The sequence below is a fragment of the Lutzomyia longipalpis genome, chromosome 3 (genome assembly GCF_024334085.1).
Source record: "Lutzomyia longipalpis isolate SR_M1_2022 chromosome 3, ASM2433408v1".
In the NCBI taxonomy this organism is placed as follows: domain Eukaryota; kingdom Metazoa; phylum Arthropoda; class Insecta; order Diptera; family Psychodidae; genus Lutzomyia; species Lutzomyia longipalpis.
The window spans coordinates 10,650,487-10,672,938 of record NC_074709.1 but is presented as its reverse complement, the minus strand read 5'-3'; the positions used below and the strand labels follow the sequence as shown (position 1 = coordinate 10,672,938).

At 37.8% G+C, this 22,452-nt stretch overlaps 5 protein-coding genes and 2 long non-coding RNA genes across 8 annotated transcripts in view; 3 read left to right on the top strand and 4 right to left on the bottom strand.

The window, feature by feature from the left end:
* Positions 1-351: 351 nt before the first annotated feature.
* On the bottom strand, positions 352-4,065 carry LOC129792044 (cilia- and flagella-associated protein 57). Its single transcript, XM_055830746.1, has 3 exons — positions 3,806-4,065; positions 3,285-3,744; positions 352-3,204 (listed from the first exon to the last, which is right to left on the bottom strand). Exons 1-3 carry the CDS (start codon positions 4,063-4,065, stop codon positions 352-354), a joined length of 3,573 nt encoding a protein of 1,190 aa, XP_055686721.1.
* A 191-nt stretch (positions 4,066-4,256) lies between these two features.
* LOC129792049 (gamma-secretase subunit pen-2) lies at positions 4,257-4,898 on the bottom strand. The gene is made up of 3 exons (XM_055830752.1): positions 4,736-4,898; positions 4,550-4,654; positions 4,257-4,474 (listed from the first exon to the last, which is right to left on the bottom strand). Exons 1-3 carry the CDS (start codon positions 4,794-4,796, stop codon positions 4,335-4,337), a joined length of 306 nt encoding a protein of 101 aa, XP_055686727.1. The 5' UTR covers positions 4,797-4,898; the 3' UTR covers positions 4,257-4,334.
* A 142-nt stretch (positions 4,899-5,040) lies between these two features.
* On the bottom strand, positions 5,041-5,985 carry LOC129792048 (39S ribosomal protein L13, mitochondrial). The gene is made up of 4 exons (XM_055830751.1): positions 5,869-5,985; positions 5,623-5,746; positions 5,405-5,559; positions 5,041-5,343 (listed from the first exon to the last, which is right to left on the bottom strand). The coding sequence occupies exons 1-4, from the start codon at positions 5,890-5,892 to the stop codon at positions 5,110-5,112; spliced, it is 537 nt and encodes a 178-aa protein (XP_055686726.1). The 5' UTR covers positions 5,893-5,985; the 3' UTR covers positions 5,041-5,109.
* On the top strand, positions 5,965-9,696 carry LOC129792045 (ribosome biogenesis protein BMS1 homolog). Its single transcript, XM_055830747.1, has 3 exons — positions 5,965-6,199; positions 6,271-9,251; positions 9,327-9,696. The coding sequence occupies exons 1-3, from the start codon at positions 6,145-6,147 to the stop codon at positions 9,681-9,683; spliced, it is 3,393 nt and encodes a 1,130-aa protein (XP_055686722.1). The 5' UTR covers positions 5,965-6,144; the 3' UTR covers positions 9,684-9,696.
* Positions 9,697-11,742: 2,046 nt separating this feature from the next.
* Positions 11,743-22,452, bottom strand: part of LOC129792041 (insulin gene enhancer protein isl-1) — a 32,204-nt gene continuing 21,494 nt past the window's right edge. Inside the window, exons 2-8 of the mRNA XM_055830744.1 lie at positions 20,565-20,754; positions 20,040-20,170; positions 19,761-19,934; positions 14,763-14,886; positions 13,914-14,076; positions 12,458-12,673; positions 11,743-12,364 (exon numbers count right to left, since the gene is read on the bottom strand). Of these exons, the coding sequence (XP_055686719.1) occupies positions 12,212-12,364; positions 12,458-12,673; positions 13,914-14,076; positions 14,763-14,886; positions 19,761-19,934; positions 20,040-20,170; positions 20,565-20,754 (1,151 nt within the window). The 3' untranslated portion in view covers positions 11,743-12,211. The remainder of the gene's footprint in view (positions 12,365-12,457; positions 12,674-13,913; positions 14,077-14,762; positions 14,887-19,760; positions 19,935-20,039; positions 20,171-20,564; positions 20,755-22,452) is intronic.
* The window catches only part of LOC129792042 (uncharacterized), a 34,734-nt gene continuing 26,298 nt past the window's right edge, over positions 14,017-22,452 (top strand). Inside the window, exons 1-3 of the long non-coding RNA XR_008750771.1 lie at positions 14,017-14,103; positions 20,586-20,790; positions 20,878-21,297. This is a non-coding gene — a long non-coding RNA (uncharacterized LOC129792042). The remainder of the gene's footprint in view (positions 14,104-20,585; positions 20,791-20,877; positions 21,298-22,452) is intronic.
* Positions 17,128-17,672, top strand: LOC129792043 (uncharacterized). 2 transcript variants are annotated; one of them, XR_008750773.1, is made up of 4 exons: positions 17,128-17,278; positions 17,338-17,405; positions 17,468-17,534; positions 17,592-17,672. It is a non-coding gene; the product is annotated as an uncharacterized LOC129792043 (long non-coding RNA). The 2 variants fall into 2 exon arrangements; XR_008750772.1 differs by having other exon boundaries at positions 17,338-17,534.

The window sequence follows — 22,452 nt, the reverse complement described above, 5'->3', positions numbered from 1 at the left end:
TTTTCAGGTTCTACTGGATGGATTCTGATGGGGTAAAAAGCAAATGAAAGAGGGAATACCAATGCAGACTTTTGTGGAACAGAATTTTGAATTTCTTTCCTAGGGCTGAGAAAAATGGAAAAACGTCAAAAAAATGTGAATAAAAATCACTTTTTTCCATTTTTCTCAGTCCGAGAAAGGAAATTCAAAATTCTGTTCCAATAAAATCTGCATTGCTATTTCCTCTTTCATTTACTCTTTACCCGATCAAAATCCATCCAGTAGATCCTGAGAAAAACTCACTTTTGCGTTATAGGTTAGTTCAGTAGAAAAGTCGGAAAATTCCAAGATGGCGTCGCGCCAAATAAAAAATTAAAACATTAAAAATATGAGACCCCCATTAAATCTATAACTTACCACCAATGCCCTTTCATATCTCTGCCTTGCTATCCTTGGTGTCCTCTGTCCGGGAATCCCAAGGAAAGACTCCATTGTTCGATTCTTTCTTTTGCATTCTGCCAATTCATCTCGGAGCGTCTCGAGATTCCTTATCAGGACAATATTCTCTTGAAGGAGTTTCTTTGCCTCATCGGTGGTTTCTTTGGGTTTCCTAGCTGATAGTTTTGGTGTCCTTCTTGGCTGCTCACGCGGTGGTTCCTCATCACCAATTGATGGAAGCATTTTGGGATCCATGTCCTTTTTGTATTTCGCAAGGAGCCTCTTCACGAGCTCCTTGAGCTTTGTTGGATCCTGAATGAGATCATTCGCCCGGGCGATATCTCCACAAATTCGTGAAACTTTCGCCTGAAGGATTTGAGCGCGTACGAGGTGATGCTTGAGGAGGATTTCATTGCCACTGTACTTCTCCCGAAGACCTTTCAGTTGATGCTCAAGTTTACGATTTTTCTGCTGAAGTGCTTGCATTTCCACCTCCATGCAAACAATCTTCTCCTTCCGTTCGCGTATTTCTTCATCACGCGGCTCTATCTGAGCCCTGAGCTCCTTGAGCTTCTCTTCGTGCTTCATCTGGGCAGTGGTCTTCTCGCTGAGGCGATTCTGAAGCTCTGCAATGTGATGATCTCTCTCACGAATGATGGTGTCCTTGGTTGCAATTGTTGTTTCCATCTCCTCAATGGTACGTTCAAGCTGCTCAATTGTTTCCTTGAGCCTCTCATGCTCCTCTGTGACTGTTTCAATTTCCGCTTTGAGCTTCTTATTGCTCTTATTCATGAGATTGTACTTCTTGGACAGAACTCCCGCCTCTCCACGCCATTTATTCCCAATCTGTTGCTCATTCTTTATCTTCTTCTCATAGTCCACCGTTAGACTGATGATCTTTCGTTCATTTTCCGACACAACTTGTGAACTATACTCCCGGAATTCCAGACTTTTCTCCTCTGAATCCTTTAGGAGTAATTTAATTAGTGACTGCCGCTCATCTAGTTGCTTCCGAAAGTCCGTTTCAAGTGATTGAACTGTGTCCTGAAGGTGCCCAGCTGTCTTCCTGAGCTTCACTTCGTAGTCATTCTTCATGGTTTCCATTTGCTTCTTCACCTGACTCGTTTTCTCATACTCCACAATGATCTTCTCGTGGAAATCCGTCTCAATCTGCGTTAGGGCTTTCTGATGCTCAAACTTCAGCTCACTAATACTTGCTGTGATGATGTTAATCTCCTCAATGTGATCAGCTTCGAGTTTACGATTCTTCTCTTTGAGATCCTCAATGATTTCGCGATATTCCGCATGGATGTCGGAGATTTGCTTCGTGTAGTCCTCATCCTTGCGCTTCAGCTGAAACTCATACTCATCCGCTTGCTGATTCATGCGCATCTTCAGGGCATCAATTGTCCCCAGACGGTCGAGAAGTTCTTCACGTGGAATCAGGACATCCACGCACTTACCCAGCTGCTCATCCACCGGAGCTTTTCGACCGTCATTGTTGAGAATATCCCAAATAGCAAGTGTCCCATCATCGGCTCCAACGATGAGGAGATCATCGTCATTTGTGATCTTCATGCATGTGATGGAACTGCTGAAGAAGCGATAATTGGTACAGGTACCCCCGCCTGTTTCCATAAATGGTAGTTGCACGTTGAAGATGTGCCCTGATTCGCTAGCAATGAACATCACAAGATCCGATCTTGCCAATGTGAGGCATGTCAATGGGGGAAGATTGGGAATCTTTGTCTCCCTCACAATTTCTGATTTGCAGATTTCTCTCAAAACTCCGGTGTTTGTGATTGAATACACGGCACTGAGATCATTTGTAACGGCCAAGGAGCGGTATTGAATCTCCTTCTGAACTACCTCATTGATTCTCTCGCCTGTGATGGCATTCCACTCGTAGATTGCACCATCTTCCCCAGAAGACAACAAATGGATGTCGTCATAACACCAAATGAGACTCAAAATGGTCCCATTGTGGCTTGTGAGCTTTTGGATGATGTCAAAGGAGAAGACAGAGACAATCTGGATGGTGTTGTCGTAGGATAGGGCAAGCATATGGCCACGATGGGAGAATACAGCCACGCGACATTTGGGAAAATTGAATTCTTTGATTCCCTTGAGATCATCCAGAAGGATCTCCATGATGCGTAGGTGATCTGAAAAGCCAAGAGCCAGGAAAATTCCGGACGGATGTAGGGCTATAACTGTGATGTTAACCAAGTACTTCTTCACCAATTCCACCTTTCCTGTTGCATAATTCCACACCCGGACTGTTTTATCCGTGGAAATGGTCACAACAATTGGTTTCCACATGCAAACAGCCAAGCTGATGATTCGAGCAATGTGCAGGGGCTGTCCGAGTGTCCTAAACTCCAGGCTATTCACTGTGACACTCTGTGGTACAAAGAGGGATCCAATGTAGATCTGTGAGTGCGCACAGGAGACCATCAGTGTATCCTGATCTTGATTTATGGCCAAATTGGCAATCTTGTAGAGTTCTGCAGCGTACAGCGTCACCGGGATGGTGATAATGGTCTTCTTCTGGAACTTGTAGTTGGATTCCTTCTCAAAGACATGCACAACATTGTGAATGGCGTAGCAGAAGCCCGTTGTGAAGTGCGTGAGACAGATCACCTCACGATTTGCCTTCTTCCCCTCCCCAATTGATGGCTTTCTTCGTGTCATCATGGACATCACTTCCTTACGCCCATCTTCACCTTCATCATCAGCTATTCGTGTAAGATCCAGGCAGGTTACTTCTGTTGCATCAAATGTAATCTATTGGAAATTCATTTCAGTTCAAATGACCATCTCTGTGTTTAAGATTAAGAAGAAAAAAAAAGGGATTTTATTGTTACCTTCAAATCTCCATTCTCAACTAGCAATAGATCTCCTTCTGCTGTCCCAGCTAGGAGGATTTCTCCACTAATCCACGCTAGGGATGTCACAACAACTCCATCACCTTTGATTGTACCCACAGGAGCGAAGCCCTTTTCCGTTTTATTGAGCACCTTGAAGACGTAGTCACCCCCAATGGCAACCATTCCGCTATCCATGAGATTGCAAGAGATGTACCTGGCTACGCCCAATTGATGCGTACTATGTGATACCCTCCCAATTACAATTGATTCAGTCTTGTCGAAGAGCATAAGGATGAGTTGGGAATCCGGTTCACGCGACAGGATTGCAAAACCCTTGGAATCACTAGTGAAGGACATACTGGCGACTTCCTTTGTTGCAATCTCATTGGGGAAATTGATTGTTCTCCGTCGTTTGAGTGTTCCAATATCATAAATATTTATGTAGGCCTTTTGGGAGCTACAAAAGAGGATTATGATCTTTGATAATTTCTCAGACTTTTGGTTTATCTTTCTCTCACCCCTTGATTGTCGTCTTCTCGGCAATTGCCAGCATTTTCCGATTGGAACTCATTGTAACCATGTTAATTTCACAATTTTCCGGCAAACGCAAAAATTTCTGCTTCCCCGTGGCATAGTTGTGGAAGGCAAGGACTCCGGAAACGGGATAAATGACTTCCTCGCGTGCTGTAAAGTGTATATTGCCCACAATATCCGACCGAAAGCCAAATATGGTTCTTGGTTGGATTTGTATGGGAATTAGGCGAGTGGATTCCGTCATTCTTCTGCAAGAAAATTCCTGTGCACAGACTTTAAGGAATTCGACCAAACGACAGTGGGTTGAGGAAGCGTTTCCAGGGTTTAACAACAACCTGCGAGCCTGGCAACCACTCCTTCCACAAAAAAGGTAATATTTCAAGATTTCAAGCGAATTTCAAGGGTTTCTTGGTCGCTGAATAAGGCCCATTCCTGGACATTTTCAAGGACATTTTATTATAAATACAAAAAAAATGTTTTAATGGTAAAATCACATAAAATGAGAGGGATTCTCTATGCTCTGCCCAGGGGAATGATAAAACTGATCCGATCAGCGAATTCCCCCCATTCTGCTCTGTGCATCTGGAAGGTGGTTACCCAGAGTATGATGACAATTAGCCAAATGAAAGAGCCCAATGCTGAGTACGTAACGTCTGGAAGGATAAATAAGGATTTTGGTTTTTTTTGGGAGTTTTTTTTTTCCTTTTCTTTATACTAAATAGACTTACATTTCTTTATTTGAGCCTGCTCCTCGTAAGCGGGCTTCCGGAAAGCCTCACTGAAGAACCAGATAGTGTTAATTGCCCAGACAAAGGGAAGCAGAGCGAATCCAGCTGAAAAGGAAGGATTCAAAGTGTATTGCGGAAAATCGGGAACATCCCTCTGTGTCTGTAATGATTTATGCACAAAATTACCTCTAAAATACCATCTGCAAAGGTAAAGCTTCCTGTCGTTGGTTACTCTGTCCAGATACATTGTTTCCTAATTAGTTTTAGGCAGATTTTGTGAGAAAAATAAGAATTTTTGAGAAATGTTTCTCTACAAGAATTTTTCTGTGACAACAAGAACCAAAACAAACGCGATAGCAGCGCTCTTTCCTATTCTCACCATTTTCACCACTATGGAAATTCAGTCAGTGTCCTAAGACGTGTCCAATCGTCGTCCTATGATTCTCCGCATTTATTCTCTCGCTGTTTTTCATCAAAAAATGAATAAAATCTCAATTTTTAGATTTTTATTTCTATTTTATGCCTCTCTACAAAATAATTAATCTAAACAACAAATCGTCCTACTTGAGAATATAATCTTCCGGATAATCCATAATTTTAGGGAAGCTTTTAACTTCTTCCGGATCCATTTCATCCAGACGTTGTGGGATCTTCCTGAGCGATGGGATTTGATTGGAGACGTTCCCAAGAATATCTTCAGGGATTTTATCATCCGGGAAGATGTGGAATCTCTGCATTGTGTACCTCCTTTGTAGATTACCGCGCATTGCTGTATAAACTGCTTTCTTTATAATCTAAAAGAGATCCAAGGAAATAATTTAAGATTAGTTTTCTTAGAAAATATAAAATTCTCACCATCGTGGGATCCTTTTCATGCAATTCCCATGCCAATGTCCACGAAGCTCCACCAGGGTAGCCTGTATGATGGAAGTACACTCTCTTCCGCCACTCTTCTCCAGGGAGGGCAATTTCCTTTGAATTAATCGCCACAACGTGGTCCCCACAGTCATCTGGAAGATATTTAATGGTAAAATTAAGGGTTCCCGCAGTTATTTTCTGGCAAAGAAACTCACTCATTGGATGGTAAATTGGTTTGTGGAGCCCCAGTAAGTGTTTCCGGATAATCTGGGCTGATTCATACGGATTCTGCCAGGTACAGTCATATATATGCCAGGTTCGAGCAAATGTAGCCCATTGCTGCGATTAAACATTAATATTTTTATTTTTAAAAGCGTTTTAAATATATTTTCAACATTTTTAGTGAAATTAAACATAACCTCAAAGGCCAAATAATTGAGATTTTGATAATTCTTGTTTACCTGAACTCTCTGAGTTACTGACATTGCAAATAAATATTCAAATATTAATTCAAATTCACTAATTATTAGTAATTTAATGAATTAAAACGTAATTTTAGAGTTTGTAGCGGAAGAAAAAAAATTTCCTGATTTTGCCTAACCTCAATTTTCTTAGAAAAAAAGTTGGGTTAGGTTATTTTTCTTTTTGCGTGGAGTGGATGTGTTTATATTTTTACTCTGAAGAATTTTCACTAATATCACGTTCAATTTAGGAGTTTCTATAAAAATTCAGTAGCAATGGAAGACAGTAGTGCCAGGGAGAAGAAAAAGGAACACAGGAAAAGGAAATCAGGTAAGAAAACAGATTAAAAAAAAGTATTTGTTTTCTCCATATAACCTCACTTTGTCATGCTTCCGGGACAGGTGTAAAGGCTGAAAAGAAGAAAAACAAGGGAAAATCTGCAGCTGATGCAGTGGCGGAGCGTCAAAAGAACCCTAAAGCATTTGCAATAAATTCAGCTGTACGGGCAGAGCGAAAGTTTCGTCGGAAAGAGGATTTAACGGCAAAGAAGCAGCATATTCCGCTTGTTGATAAGACCCCTGAGGAGCCTCCGCCGTTTCTCATTGCAGTGGTGGGGCCACCAAAAGTGGGCAAATCTACACTCATTCGTAATCTCATAAAGAGCTTCACGAGGACAAATGTGACGGAAATCAGGGGGCCCATTACGATTGTCACGTCCAAGAAGCGTCGCATAACACTTATTGAGTGCAACAATGACATCAACAGCATGATTGATATTGCAAAGTGTGCAGATTTGGTGCTTCTCATGTGCGATGCCAGCTTTGGATTCGAGATGGAGATCTTTGAATTCCTCAATATCTGCCAAGTGCATGGAATGCCAAAGATAATGGGAGTTCTCACGCATTTGGACGTTATTCGCAATGCAAAGACACTCAAGCGGCGCAAGAAGGAGCTGAAGCATAGATTCTGGACTGAAGTGTACAACGGGGCAAAATTGTTCTACCTCTCGGGCATCCTTCATGGCGAGTATCTGCGGAATGAGGTGAAAAATCTCGGAAGATTCATTTCAGTGATGAAACTGAGACCTCTTTCATGGCGTGGGGCACACAGTTATATCCTTGCTGATAGAATGGAGGACATTACGAGCACTGAGGAGATTCGATTGAATCCCAAATGCAATAGGAATGTTGTCTTGTACGGCTATGTACGTGGAGTTCCGCTTAATAAGGAATTTATGGTGCACATTGCGGGGTTTGGGGATATTCGAATTGACGAGCTGAGCGCCCTGGCGGATCCGTGCCCCCTTCCGTCGGGAGAGAAGAAGAGGAGTTTGCTGGAAAAGGAGAGGCTGCTGTATGCTCCAATGTCAGGTGTTGGGGGGCTCGTGTATGACAAGGATGCCGTCTACATTGACCTCCAAGGGTCTCATAGTCATCAGGATGGTGAGGAGAATGCAGAACAGCGGGAGATTGTTAATGCTTTCATTGAGAAGAAGGAAACACTCGATGTGCAGATTGACAATCAAGAATTTAAACTCTTCTCCGATGGGCAGACCATTAAATCCCATGAATTTAGAGATGATCAACACAACAGGGCAGAACGTGGTCAAGGAGAAGATCCCGAAAGTGCTTCAAGTGAGTCAGAAGATGAAGAGGCTGAAGAAGAAGAAGAAGAAGAAGATTCAGGTGTTGAAGATGAAGACACAACTCCCGGACAAGGCCTTGGATGGCAGGGAGATGATCAGGAAAGTGATGCAAATGTATCGGAAGAATCTTCAGATGATGAAGAGTACGAAGAAAATTCCGGAAACTTAACATGGCGCGAAGGGTTGGCACAGAAAGCACGGGATGCTTATCTGGATCGTCAGGCCAATTCGCAGAATGTGATGAAGTTAGTCTACGGCGTCTTTAGCATAGGTCAGCAAAAGAAGAAGCTCGAACAGAAGGACGACGACGATGAGGAAGGAAGTGGAGATGATCTCTTTGGGATTGTGAAGGAGAAACAAACAAACCTGCAGCGACAGAAGGAAGTTCAGGATCGCGATGAATGTTGCTTTTTCGAAGGGCACATGTCGGGATTGCGTGATTGGACACAAGAGGAGAACGTTGCAATCCTCAAAAATTGCTTCGTGACGGGAAAATGGAAAGTTTCGGAGGACGCTGAAGAGCTTCTAAAATTGGATGATCTCAGTGATGATGGGAGTGAAGTTTATGGGGATTTTGAAGATTTGGAGACAGGGGAGAAGCACGAGCAGCCCCCCAAGGAGCCCGAGGAGGCACCACAAGAAGACGAAGAAGAAAGTGTGACGAAGAAAAGGAAATTCAGTCGAATTGAGGAAGCAAATATGTCCCGAACAGAATTGATAGCAAAGAAAATGAAGCTAAAGGAGAAATTTGACGCGGAGTACGATAATCCGGAGAAGGATCATAAAATTGTCGGTGATCATGCATTCTATGACAACTGGAAGGCAGAGACACAGCGTCAATCGGAGCTGAATAGATCCGAATTTGCCACACTCGATGATGATCTTCGTGTGCAAATTGAGGGCTTTCGTGCTGGGATGTACGTCCGGATGAGCTTCCGGGGGGTTTCGTATGAATTCGTTGAGCATTTTGACCCAACTTACCCCATTCTCGTGGGGAGTCTCAACATGATTGAGCAGAATGTGGGGTATGTCACGTGCAAAGTGAAGAAGCACAGATGGTACAAGAAGCTCCTCAAAACGGAAGATCCCCTGATCCTTTCACTTGGGTGGCGACGCTTCCAAACTCGTCCGATTTATGCGAAAATTGAAGATAATTTGAAGCATCGCTTCCTCAAATATACACCCAATCATGTGACCTGCAGTATGACCTTCTGGGGTCCGATAACACCCCAAAATACCGGATTCCTCGCCGTGCAGACAGTCACGCAGGACACAGAGGAGCTCAAGCGACTGGGATTTAGGATTGCCGCAACAGGGTGCGTCACGGAGATTGATAAATCCACGCAAATCATGAAGAAATTGAAGCTAGTGGGGTATCCGTATGAGATTAAGAAGAATACAGCCTTCATCAAGGATATGTTCAATGGGATTCTCGAAGCAGCCAAGTTTCAAGGAGCTAAAATAAGGACAGTTTCGGGTATTCGGGGGGAGATCAAGAAGCCCATGAGGAGCCCCGAAGGAGCAGTTCGGTGCACCTTTGAGAACAAAATCCTCAAAAGTGACATTGTCTTCTGCCGAACGTGGTTCAAGGTGGATGTTCCCAAATTCTATGCTCCCGTGACGTCTCTGATGCTACCACTTGGTCAGAAATCCGAATGGAAGGGAATGAAGACACTGGGAGAGCTCAAAAGGGAACGAAATATCCGTGCAATTCCCAATCCGGATAATCTTTATACGGTGGGCTCACTTTATTCTTCTTGTTCTTTAGATACTTTTTGAGAGAAATATTAATTTTTGTTGATTTCCTTTTAGACGGTTGAACGAAGAGAGAAAGCCTTTAGACCGCTCGTCATCCCCAAATCCCTCCAACGAGCACTTCCGTACAAGGATAAACCGAAACTCCTGCAGAAGGCTGAGGGAGTGGAACGTGTGGCGGTAATTAGGACGCCACAAGAGCAGAAAATAGCGCAACTTATGAAGATGATCAAGGCGAACTACAGCAATAAGCAGAAAAAGGAGAAGGAAGCTGCAGCTCGGAGTATGGCAAAGTTTAAGAAGGAGAAACAAGACGAAGAATTGCGGAAGCTCAAGAAGCAGCGAGATGTGCGAAGGAAGCTTTGCCGGACAATGAGTAAGGCTCAGAAATCAACCGGAAAGACAAGAAAATAAATAATTTTATTTTACATAGAGGATTAAAAGGAATATTCTTAAATTTAGTCGGTAAGGGGTTAAAGTTTTTTCGGGTTTAAAAGAAAAAGCGTGTTGAAAAAAATTCGCAGGAGGTTAAAATTGGAGGTCCCATTTTTTGATCAGAAAATTCTGCTTTTGGTCAGACAAAATTTTCAATTGAGTGTTCCATTTTATCAGAAAAATCTGCCATTTTGATCAGGAAAGTATGATATTTGATCAGCATAATAATCTATAAATAAGGATGTTGTGGAATAGAATAGGAGAACGAATGTGAATTGCGTGAGCTGTGTGAAAGGAAATGTAATACTTGTACCTTTTGTTGATTTGTATGAAATAGAAGAATGATTGTGATTAATTGAATGAATCGTGCGTAAATGGAAGCATGTATGGTTGATCGATGAGATACTATTGAAGTTTGAATGAACGTGTGAATGTTCAACGATTGACTGAATGAATGCACTGTGTATGACTGATTGAAATGAATGAATGCACTGATTACCGCTGATTACTATTAACTAATTTAATAATTCAAATACAGAGATGAACGAGATAAAGAAGATTTAAAAAATTAAAGAAAATTCGTGAGCGCAGCAAGATGACGTCTTTGAATTCTTGTATGCAATTGAAAATTGTCAATGCATGGTCTCAGCTTCTTCACGAGCAGTTGCCTCAATTGCACAAAACCTCCTTATCATTCACCACAACGATTCTGATGTTGCTTCTTCAACATCAGAAGCTCCAACTGCACAATCCTCCTGTACATTTTCGACATCTGTCAATGTTGATGAAGATGATGATGGGGCAAAATCGTCAATTTGTGGTACAGTGGGACCCCAGTACAACGACCACTCGGATGTACTCTTCACACTCATTATTTTCAATGCGCGAGAGTAGTATAACCAAGCGGTCGTTGTACTGGGGTCCCACTGTACTTGGAGAAGTTGAAGAACTTCTTGGGGCAAGGTTTTCGACTTTCTTGGCGTTGTTGGAATGTGTCGCATTGATGAGATTTTCGGGTCTGATGAGATGAGGAGGCGCCTGAACACATCTTTCATTTTATCCTCCCTAGACATCTTTCTCGCAAAAGAGCGACGATATTCTTTGATGTGTTTATTCCTGCTCTCCAATGCCTCCTCACTCATCATCCCTATGGGCAACAGGAACTGTTGTGCCACAATTGGGCCGTGTATCAATATTTTGTGTGCCGTTACTGGCATTTTGTGCCACCATGGTGGCGCTGCTGTGTAGTAAGAAGCTACGGTAACACAGGACATTTTCCAGATCAAAAGGATTTTCTGATCAAAAACAGAATTTTCTGAACAAAAGATTTGATCCGGAATTGAGCCATGTTCCCCTAAATTTTTAATTCAGTGAATTTACGAATTGGGTACAGTCTGGACACACTGTTAGAACAGTTTTTTTTACCTTGATTGTAAGAAAAATTTAAAAATTTTCTTTTTACGGAAAAAAAGCATTTTTGGGGCCCCTAAATCGCGGATCATGCTTAGGGGAGCTTCAGTAGAAATTTGATGGCGCAACTCGCCGAATTTATTTCCGGAATTTGCACGAATTTTTCTGGCGCGAATTTTGAAAGTTTTGAACATGGCGATGCTAATCGACGCGGCGTCGCTTCCTGGTAATAAAAAAAACATAAAAAGATTTTTCCATCTAAAAGAAAAAAAGTCTTGTCAACAGTAAAATCTTGGCTTTATATTGAAAATCTTTAATCTCGGTATGTATACAATAATACATTTATGTATATAATTTAGATAAGTAATTACAATAGTTTTTGATACAAGTTCTTTTTTGCAGCAGTATGATGTCATATCGTTTTGTTTTCTTTTAAATTTTCATTGACCAAAAATAATTTTGACAAAATATTTTATTTACAACTTTTCTTTGTCCATTTTTGGGAGTTTTTCTTTGTCTTTTTCAATGCATTTTAATCGGAGAATTAAATGAAGATGAACGAACGATGAAATCTTTCCAAAATTGTCGCCATTTTCTTTTGTAAAATAAAGTTTCATAATAAAATTCATTTTTGTCTTTTTAATTATTTTTGTTAAAGTTTGTTTCTTTGCAAATTGTTTCAGACTTTTAAAAGGTTCTAAATAGAAAATGATTAAATGAGTGGAATGAGTGCAAACTGAGCGACTTGATGCAATAATTTGCGGCCATTTTGAATAAAATTCCACTTTCTCATTGCAACTTCATTCAATTTATCTCCTCATTTTGCTGCAAGAGATAAAGACTTTTGAAATTAAAATCTTGATAAGTTTTCCTTTTTTTCTTCATTTAATTAAATTAAATTATTGGTATTTTTTGTCACAGTATTTACAATATAAATCGCAAAAATTAATTCTCTCCTATAAGTAGTGAAATCTTTAATCGTGTTTTTTTTCTTTCTTCTTTTGAATGCATTTTCATTTATTGACGACTAATGCATTTTGCGCATTTGACTTGCAGAAAAGCCCCCACGGGGACCATCTTTGAGCACACAACTATGCCTATGGGCTACCCTGCATACTGTCGTCACTCTCGAGATACGTTACGTACGAATCTGTACTGTCGGGATGATGACTCCCATCCATTGGGGGTCCATTCATCTGCGGTGGAGGTCCCTGAGCCGTAGGCATTCCACTGATATCGTAACCATGCATCTAAAGAGATTGAAAGACAAACAATAAACATTTTTTAAAAAAAAAATCAGGAATTGAATTTTGGCGCGCGCGCGGAAAGCGCAGATAACTTACCTGGTTGACGAGATGCTGGAAGGCCGGCGTGTGGGTATTCACGGCCCCATTGTTGTCCAGGTCGGCGTGTAAGGCAAAGTCCGAGAGGGCCTTCCACGGCGGTTGGTACGCCGTCACTTCCAGCCCGTGCAAATTGAGCGGGGAATCGTGACGCACCGGTGAACTGGCCACCATTGGGATTCCTTGCATAGCTCCATAGCCCATTTTACGGCCATCCTATGGAAAAATACTTCTCCAATTAGAAAATCAACGATGAGGTATGAAAAACATTGAAATTATTTCTTTTATTTTCTTTTTTATATAAATATTCTTCTAATTGGAGTAGATTCTAATAAAAGTCATTTCTTTTCCATAAAAAAAAAAAACAAGAAATTAGTTGTTCCAGGAAACAGTCAGAAAGAACTTTAAAGAGTCTTGGAAAGGTAATTCCAAAAATCTTATAACTGACGAATTGTAAGAAAAGATTTTTATCAGAATCTAACCCATATTCTTTTAAATATTGACAAGGTTCTAATTTAAAATTATTAAGCTGTTTAAATAAAAGAAAATACTAAACGATTGTAAGAAAAACAATTACAGGATGACTAGGAAATTAGTCCATGATTTTAATCGCGAATAACTTTTGATTGGATTGAGATAAATGAAAATTTCTGCCACTAAAAGATGCGTAAACTCAAAAAGTTTAATTTACTTTTTATTTCAAGTCGAAAACGATGAAATATTCTACATTTCATGTTTGTTGATTCTCTCAAAACCCTTAACCCTTTCAGGTCCGCGATCAATCTAGCGAGTTGATTTAACTAAAAATAATTTTTATGGGTTCCTTTAAGGTCAAAAAAGATATTTTCATAAAAAGATATTTTCATTGTCATAAAATGATCAGGGATTGTAAAGACATTGTAAAGTCTTGTACTAATTTGGACTCAATAGTCATAAAATAACTTTACGAAATGAAATATTTTCAAAGTCGAGCCTTTGGGTCAACAAATGACTCAATGGACCTTAAAGGATTAAAATGATACAAAGATCATTAAATAATTGAATATTTTAATAAATTTGCATTAAAGAGGCTTTTTACGACTTTATGCGACCAAATATTCAAGCATTCTAAGAATATTTTTGAGTAAAAGCAGATTTTGCCATCATGGGCAATTTATCATTTATTCGAGATGAAAAGCAATGGAGAAAATGCTCTTCTTACTTTTCGTTCTGATCAAAAAATAAGAGTTAAAAATTTATGGCGTAATTTCGTAGTCCTTGACCCGAAGTATTCATACAGTCCAAAGACTAAAATATAAACTTTCTTATCATTGGCGCGACTGAATAATATTTATGCATTATTCTTTTCCCACCGTTCAACATGTATAAAATTTTTGCATGATGATAAAGTGTGCATCTTAGGAGCAATCTTCTTTGGTTGCGCAAGAAGTATGATAAATTCAATAATGTAAATTACCTTCTCTTGCTGCATCTGCAGTTTCATTTGTATTGTTTTCTTCTTATCTTTGCAGCGCTTGTTCTGAAACCACACACGAATGACGCGGGGTGAGAGTCCTGTCATCTCTACAAGTTGCTCCTTCATGAGGGCATCGGGTCGTGGGTTGGCATTGTAGCACGTTCTATTTTGTGAAAAAGAAAAGATGATGGTAAGTCCCATTTTACATTAAGTACCTCTATGTATTAGCTAAGTGGCATTTTGTGTGCATTTTCAATGGGGAAGAAGAAAGTATAGCGACTTGGCGCCACCCGGAGATGAGATGACGCCAAGTCGCGCGAATTAGGAGAACCACCAAAAAAGAGTGTTCACAAAAGCACAACAATTTACACGCGGTGAAGCTTCTCAAAGAATCTTTTTGTGACTCGAAAGATCCTAATTTTTTGGGAGCTTCACCATCTTTTCTTTCTTTCTTTAGACTCTTGTATTCCCTCCACAATTGACGAAAAGATAACCCAGGCATTTGAGGAGAAAATTAACGTATAAATGCCTTCATTTGCGTGAGGTGATTTCATGCGTCTACACCGTTCAAAAGACCCAACAAACATTACAAATTTTCGTTAAAAATGGGTATTCGAGAAAAAGAAAATCTCCCAAACTAATAACGACAATTATGCTGTGTTAGGAAGCAACAAGAGAAAAAATTGAATGATTTTCACTTGCATTAAATTATGTATATAATTTCTGTGAAGTAAACACCGCGAGGAAGTAACAATATAAGCTCAATTATTCCCCAAAGAATTGATCAAGTGCACCAGGAGGTGAAAGAGAAGTAAAGGGGAAAGATTAAAAATGAAAATTAAAACTCACCTGAGTGTATGGAGTTGCTTCTCATTGAGTACTGTCCGAACCCGCGTTGGTTTCCCATCACCCGATGGACCACTTGGTCTCTTTTCTCGGATACTCTTGTGGGAGCCGGATTCACTTCCAGAGTCTGCAAAGATCATAAAATTATTTTATACTATGTATCCGACACATTGCCCCATTCAATGGAACACTGCACATAAAATTATTGAATTAAAAAAAACTACAAAATTGCCACTCTTTACACCGATCTGCTATTTTAGCACAATATATTTTATTTTAATTCTCTTGGAAACTGCAGAAATTATTAATTTTACCTCAATGCTACATTCAGAGAAGAGCATGGGAAAACTTCTTTTTGTTTGATGAGAATTTCATGTGATGATGATCTTTTTTTTTCGTTGAGAAATAAAATTGATAATTGAATTAACAAATTGGTAAGATCATCACCTTCATGTAGTAATTCGAAAACATAATCACAAAGGTAAACGTGTGAAAAAGATATACCCAGATAATACTTCTTTTTTTTTCATGAACGAAAAAGTGAGAAAAATTAACAAACTTTTTTTTCGGGTGTCTCATTAAATCTTTTCATCGTAGTTTTCGTTATTAATTTGTTTTTCTATAATTTTTGAGGCTTCAAAAGTAATTATTCTGAAGGAAATTATATTAATTTTTTGTGCTTTGATGAGATAATTTGAAGATACGAAATAAAGAAAATTTTTGTAGATTATCAGAAAAACATTCAAGAAAAACTAAACAAAGTTATTTTAAAGACTGATGAATTTTAGAGCAGGAAAATTAGCCAAAATTGGCGGAAAACCTTAGAAAAATTCGTACACACGCAAACTTTGCACCATTCGATTGAAGAAATTAAAAGAAATCTTGTTTCTATAGACGACAATTGCGTTTACGTGGTTGGCTTTTTCATAAAATGCATTTTAATATTTTCCATACAAGAGAAATTGTAAAACCAGAATCTTCCTTTTTAAACACTTGAAGCATATGAGCCAATATCATGGATTTAAACAGGTTGGAAAACGAAAAGTTTTTTTTGGTGATTTTTTCATTCTTCTATGATTTTCTTTTACACGATTACGCGAATCCCGATTATGTTCTTGAATAAAGGACTTTCCCATGACTTCCTGAACTAATCGGGATCCATAATTTGTCAATTTCATTACCTATTTTTTGTTTTTAAGTATGGAATATTATTACGACAATAGTATAAATAAAATGAATGAGAGTTAATTAACATTTGCACTGTGTATGAAAATTGCTAACTCATTATCAAATGGCGGCCTGTCTGTGATATTAAATATATTCCTCAAATATATACGTCTGCTAACAATATACATACATATATATCCCCTTTGGGGCGCTGTGGAAGAGGTGAAAAGAGGTGGAGGGCTGCAATGTGGACTCGTGTGATTATCTGAATTAGCTTAGTGTCCACCGCAGTGAGAGTGGGTGGCCTTCGTGTCGCCACAGACCACGATGCGTAACAATAGATTACGAATTCAGATAAAGACGCGCGCGCTCAACTCTTCGCACGTTCATGACTTCGTTTTTTTCTTCAACTTTAACTTCCTTCGCAATGCAGTAAATGCATCTTCTGTTTATTTTGTTTAATTATCTCGTTAGAAAGATGCGTTGTTGCCCGCGCGAACTACAGAAATCCCGTAAATATTACAAAAGAAAAGCGGAAAAATATTTGTACTTAACATTAGGATGGTTAGTTATTGGTAAAAATTGATCAAATAGAAGCAAAAATTTTTTTGAGTTGAAACTACTTCAAAGAGAAGAGACAATTTTGCTCTGTACTTGAACCACGTGAGACCACTCAATGTACGTCATTTGGTTAGTCATCCGTAGTACTGTATTTATTTGGGGCAAGTAGGTAAGAAACTTTTCCAATCGTCAATTGATTTTTGAGATAAAATTGCGCAAAATACAGAGATAGGAACTAATTAAGTTGTTATGATATTTAATGATAAAATATTGCATGATTATTCTATTAAAATGCAAAATTTGCAGTGAAATTTCTTGCATGTTTCTTTTATCATAAGCAAATGATATAAAGATAGCGCAAGGATTCAGTTAAAACTCGATATTGAAGACGGGAAGATGATTCTCTGGACGATATATGTATATATTTTTTAATTTGCTTCTGATTTACAGTGTGGACACGACGTACAGCTTCACTCAATTTACATTTAATGAAAGTGAAATTGAAACATTAAATTTTTCCGAATTTGAATGAATTTAATAGTTTATCTACTTTAGAAATGCATTAAATTCAAGCAGAAGTATTTTAAATATTCTGATACAAATAACGCATGTTTCAATGTTGCTATGTGTTGAAAATTAGTTTTAGTCGTTTGAGTTTAAATATTTGAATTTGTATTAAGTAGCGCATACTTCAGGCAGGTTAGATTTATGATGGAAGGACTTTAGTGAAGAAAGTAGAAGTTGTCGCGTGCTCTCCATTTATTTGTGAAATTTACCGATTAATATTGAATGTAAGTAGAGAAAACTATTAAGAAATTGATCAGTAGAGTAAGATGATTCTGTATTGCAGGGAAAATTAGGCGAAGAAGAAGTAAACGCCCAGAAAAGTTGATGAAAAGAGACACGGACAACAGTGAGGTTAGAATCAGAAGAAATGGAATGAAGAAATGTTAGAATATTAATTTATAATTTGTTTTCAGGGGAACTAGAAGATTTATTGAGAAGAGGAAGGCAGGCAAGCCCAATTTAGGAGGGATATTATCTCGAGTAAGTTTAGGATAGGAGATTTAAATTTGTGAGATTTTAGAATATGTTTTGTTTCAGACCGAAATTACACGTTACGGCTTGAGCTGCCTGAAGTTTGCGATTTGATGAAAATATATGAATAAAGAAGTTCTTGTTCAATTCCGAACACTATGTTTCACGTGGACGCGAAAAGGTTGATTTTTTTTTTTAGAAAACCCTTAGTGGTTTACAATAGTCGGAAGAAGAATGCTTTTTGACATTTTTGCATTTTGATACACTGTGAAGAATTCTTTTTAAGGATAATTAACTAAATTTTTTGGGAATCTATTTTTTTTTTCAAATTTCATTTATGTTTTCAAAATGGCGCAACTTTTTTTTTGTAAAGCCTTCGCATTTTATTTTCAGTTAAAAATTGAATTTGTTAAAACAATCGAGGTAATTTTCTTTAATTTATAAAAAAAAATAATTTAAATTACTTAATAATGCTGTATGCTGTGTGCATTGCATTGCGAGCATTACAAGCTTCAAGAAACACAAAAGCACAAAAAATTGTTAAAGTCAAATTTTTTATTTTAAAATGCTTCCATATCTCAAGATATAAAAAATATTCTTGACATTTTAAATTAATATTCAATTGATAAAATATTTTTGTTTATTTAAGTATGTTTCATATGGCGAGTAATATGGATTTCCCAATGCAATTTTTTCTCATTGTACGAAACCAATTGAATTTGAAGAAGCTCGCGGTGCTCTGATTAAAATCAACAATTAACTGGGGAAATTAGTTGTTTGCACTCTTGTTGTTTGTAATCTTTTGTAATTTCAAATCAACCTTTTTTCTTGCCTTCTAGTGGGTCTCTTGTGTGTTGTTGATAGAGAAGGTTCTCCCGATGAAAGGAAAACAAACGGTGGTTTGGGAGGGGAGGAGGGTGGTGGCTGTTGGGAAATGAATTTTCTTCAATAGGTGTTCGACAGAGGCGGCAAAATGCCTTTAGAGATCGCCGTGTGCTACAATACGTGGGCAAAGTTGGGAGGAGGGAAGTGTTTTCCTAAGCGATATGGCACTGATTCACATTTTTTTCTTCTTCCTCCTTTTTTGCCATTTTTTTTTCAATGGGATGTTTGATTTTCTTGCGGTGATAAGGCACTTGTTGAGCCACATGGTGTATACGATTCCCGATAACAGTCAAAACACATCGAATTTGTCTTGTTCCAACTGTCCGCGCTCTGTGTGTTTGAAACGCGATGAATGTGAACGAATGTGGAGGTGTTTGTTGGATGATCAATTGCGTGTGCTTCAACTAACATACATAGGTAGATAGATGTCTCATAATTCCTAACAACTTCAATTGGATTGGAATGTGGCAAAAATGTGTGATTCCTTTTTTTTTCTTTTGATCTCACACCGCCAATTCTTTTCTCAAACAAATATTTCAAGAAAACAACAAAAATTGCTCTTTTTTCTTGCCTCTTTTTGCCGCAATTTTACCCTCAATCGATAAAAAAGATAAAATTATTTTTATATTAATTTCAATGTTGTCAATTCGTGTTTCTCAACATTGATTCTTGTTTTGTGATTTCCAATTCTTTTCTTAAGGGGAAAAAAACAACGAGAGATTGTTTGCTATCGAAACTGCGCGAAGAAGCCGACAATTGAAGTTTAATTAGCTCATATCTTTGTATTTTGAGGTGTGGCTTAAAAATTACGCAAGACAAGCGCTCGTCTCTGCCGATACAGACCACAAGCTAACCTTCCGAAAATAAAAGAGAATTTTTCTTTTATTCTTCATGAGTTGTTTTTTAGGGGGTGTAATTGCTGTGTAGATATTTCATGTGGAAATGTTGAGAATGCCGCCATTTTGGACGCCAAAAATGGCTTCTCTTTTCTTTCTTTCTAACCTCAAAAAATCATTGCAAAAACCATCAAAAAATTCATTTAAAAAATATTTTTGTGTTCTAAAATGGACAAAAGACTTCTTAGGGTTTATTAAAAAGTCATTAAAAGCTCATTTGAACAAAAGATTTCGCTTATACGGAGAGTTGAAGAATGCCGCCATTTTAGACGCCAAAAAAGGGATCGTATCGGCCATTATTCTTATTGTTAGAAATTTCTATGAGAAAAGATAGTGGCAATTTCGTAAGCTTTAACCACAGACGGTGCTTTAACTTAAAAAAAACTTAAAGCAATTTTTGAACTTTAAAAGGTTAAATACAAAAAAAAAGAAAAATTAACAAAAAAAAACTCACCTGACATTGAACCGAGCTCACTGGAATGATTGTTATTGCTTAAATTTGTATTGTTATTGTTGTTATTATTACTTTCTAACGATGGGGGTATAGTACTTTGGGCGCTCTTTTCTATCACGTCATGATCCTCTTTGCAATACAGAGAACCGCCATCTCTTAAAGCAAATTCGTCTCCTATAAACAAAAAAATTATCAAAATATTCGTGTTAATTTTAACATTTTTTGAGCATGAGCTCATTATATAGGTATCTTGAGAGTGAAAACTCTATTAAAACTCACCTGGTATTAATTGTCGGGCACATGCTGAACAGCGAAAACAATCAATATGATAAATTTTTGTCTTTGCCCTCATTACAAAGTCATTTTTACTAAAAGAACTACCACATTTATCACATTTTGTTCCAAATAACCTGAAAGGAAATGCAGGAAAAAAAAAGGGGTGAGATAGGGGGAAATATTATGTTTTTATTTTAATTTATTTTAGAGAGTTAGTTAATGTGTCAGGTGATAAAAGGGTGCTCCAGTAGCAATACATTAATTAACTTAACTATGAGGGGGATTTTGCAATTTTCATTTTTTTACTACAATTTACATACTTTCGTTGTACTCTGAATTATTTTTCAATTATCTTTTTAATTTTATTTAAACTACCAAAATACGCCTAAAAGTATGCAGCTATGCTAAAATATGAAATCTATTCATTTTTTTTTAATAATTCTATTTTTTTTTACTTTAGTATTTAAATTTTATTTCTAGATTTATAGAGAAAATAGAAATAAAGGGGAAATAAATTTTCTAAATTACCTAACGTAATCTCTCTTGCAGTATGTTTTGCCTTCGCGGACGAAACACGTGCAATTTTCATCTAGAAATTGGCGACATTCCTGACACTTGAGACACGCCGCATGCCATTCGAGATCCGGTGCAACTCGTAGAATATGACGATCGTGAATTTGACCACCACATCCCACGCACAGGGATAATCGTTGTTTCTCTGCAAGCCAAAAAAAATGGAATTTATCAGTTTTGGGTGAGTTACTGGCAAATTGCAAAATGCACAAGAAAATAATATAATTTGTAATACAATAAATAAAATACACTGCATGTCATTTTACAGCCTATATCTTCTCACATTGTGCCATGGGGAGACCACAAAAAAGTGGCAAATTGTATATAATGGAGAAGTTGGAAGAACAATTCCTCGCAGAATGGAGCAAGAGAAAACCGGCATCGACAGACAAAAAGATAAAAATACTATTGGAATTGGCAAATGCTGCCGCGTGGTTGCGATGTGTGTGAATTATTCATTAGGGCGGAGCGCTATTTCTTGTTATGTAGCAGAAGAAGCATACACACCGCACTGATCCCGCCTAGAAGTAAAAAAAAACGTCTCGTCACACAGCCCAGGGAATCGCGTCCAAAAATCTTGTGTGTGTCTTCCCCCGACAAAGGTTCTCAAACAGACATCTATTCGACACGAAATTGATGGTACGATAAGGAAATCGTGGCACATAATTGTTCATCAGACGATTTACAGGTGAGTGGTGATTACATTTTGTCTCACTCTCTTGGAGACGTCTCATGAGAGTTTTCTATACATATACCGCGACATTTTGCATTATTTATGAGCATGTGGACGCAATTTTTGAAGAAAATCATCGCAAAAATTTAATTCGTACATTTTTAATTAGTTTTTGCTGTGATACATTTTTTTGTATATATAATTTGCAAAATGATTTTAAGAAAACCAAATATAATGGTTGTGTGGAACAAATTAGAGAGTAATGATATTAATTCGGACAAATAACCCCTTAAGAGTGTGGGCGCTATAAATAAAAATGTTGAATTGGTAATAAGAAATTTTTATTAGAATCATTTTTTTTATATATAATGTTAATTTCATGCCAAAAATCAGAATTGTCGTGGTCGAAATAGTTTTTACCTTCTTGAAAATTCCAAAGAAAAAAAATTGAGAGCTTTCCGATATTAATCTAAAAAAAGATATCCCTTTTACAAGAATAACTAAGAATGGAGACAAAGAGCCTTATTTAGCGACCAAGAAACTTGAAATCTTTGAATTTTGTATTGAAATTTTAAAATTTCCAGGGAATTTCAAAGGGTTAAAACTAATTTTGACGCAAATTTACCTTATTGTGACGCAGAAAAAGACTAATAGTGACTCAATTCCCTTTTTGCGACTTAAATTTTCCCTATGTAGACTCAGTCGGCTCAGTCAGTTATGCGGTTACATTAGGTTTTTTGTAGTACATATAAGTTAAAAAATTGAATCTACATAAGGCAAAGATTGAGTCTAAATAAGGCAAAATCTGAGTCGCGATAAGGGAATTGAGTCACTATTAGTCTCTTTTTGAGTCACGATTAGATGGAGCCATTTCAAAGGTTTTCTTGTCGGTGAATAAGGTCTAAAAGTCCCAAATTTTAAATCTTTGGTTTTTCATCCTTCCTGATTCTCCTCAATCTGACTATAAAGACATAGTCCTTCATTGATTTTGGCTCAATATACCGACAATTCATGCTTATAAAAAAAACTATCCTAAACTAAACAATTTGAGAAACTAGCTGTGGCCGATTACGTCCCATCGGTCCTTAAATGGTTAAAAGAAATGCTCGGATATTTTACCTTTTTAAGACCGAAAATTGTTTTTAAAAATTCTTCTAAAGAATCCACCCA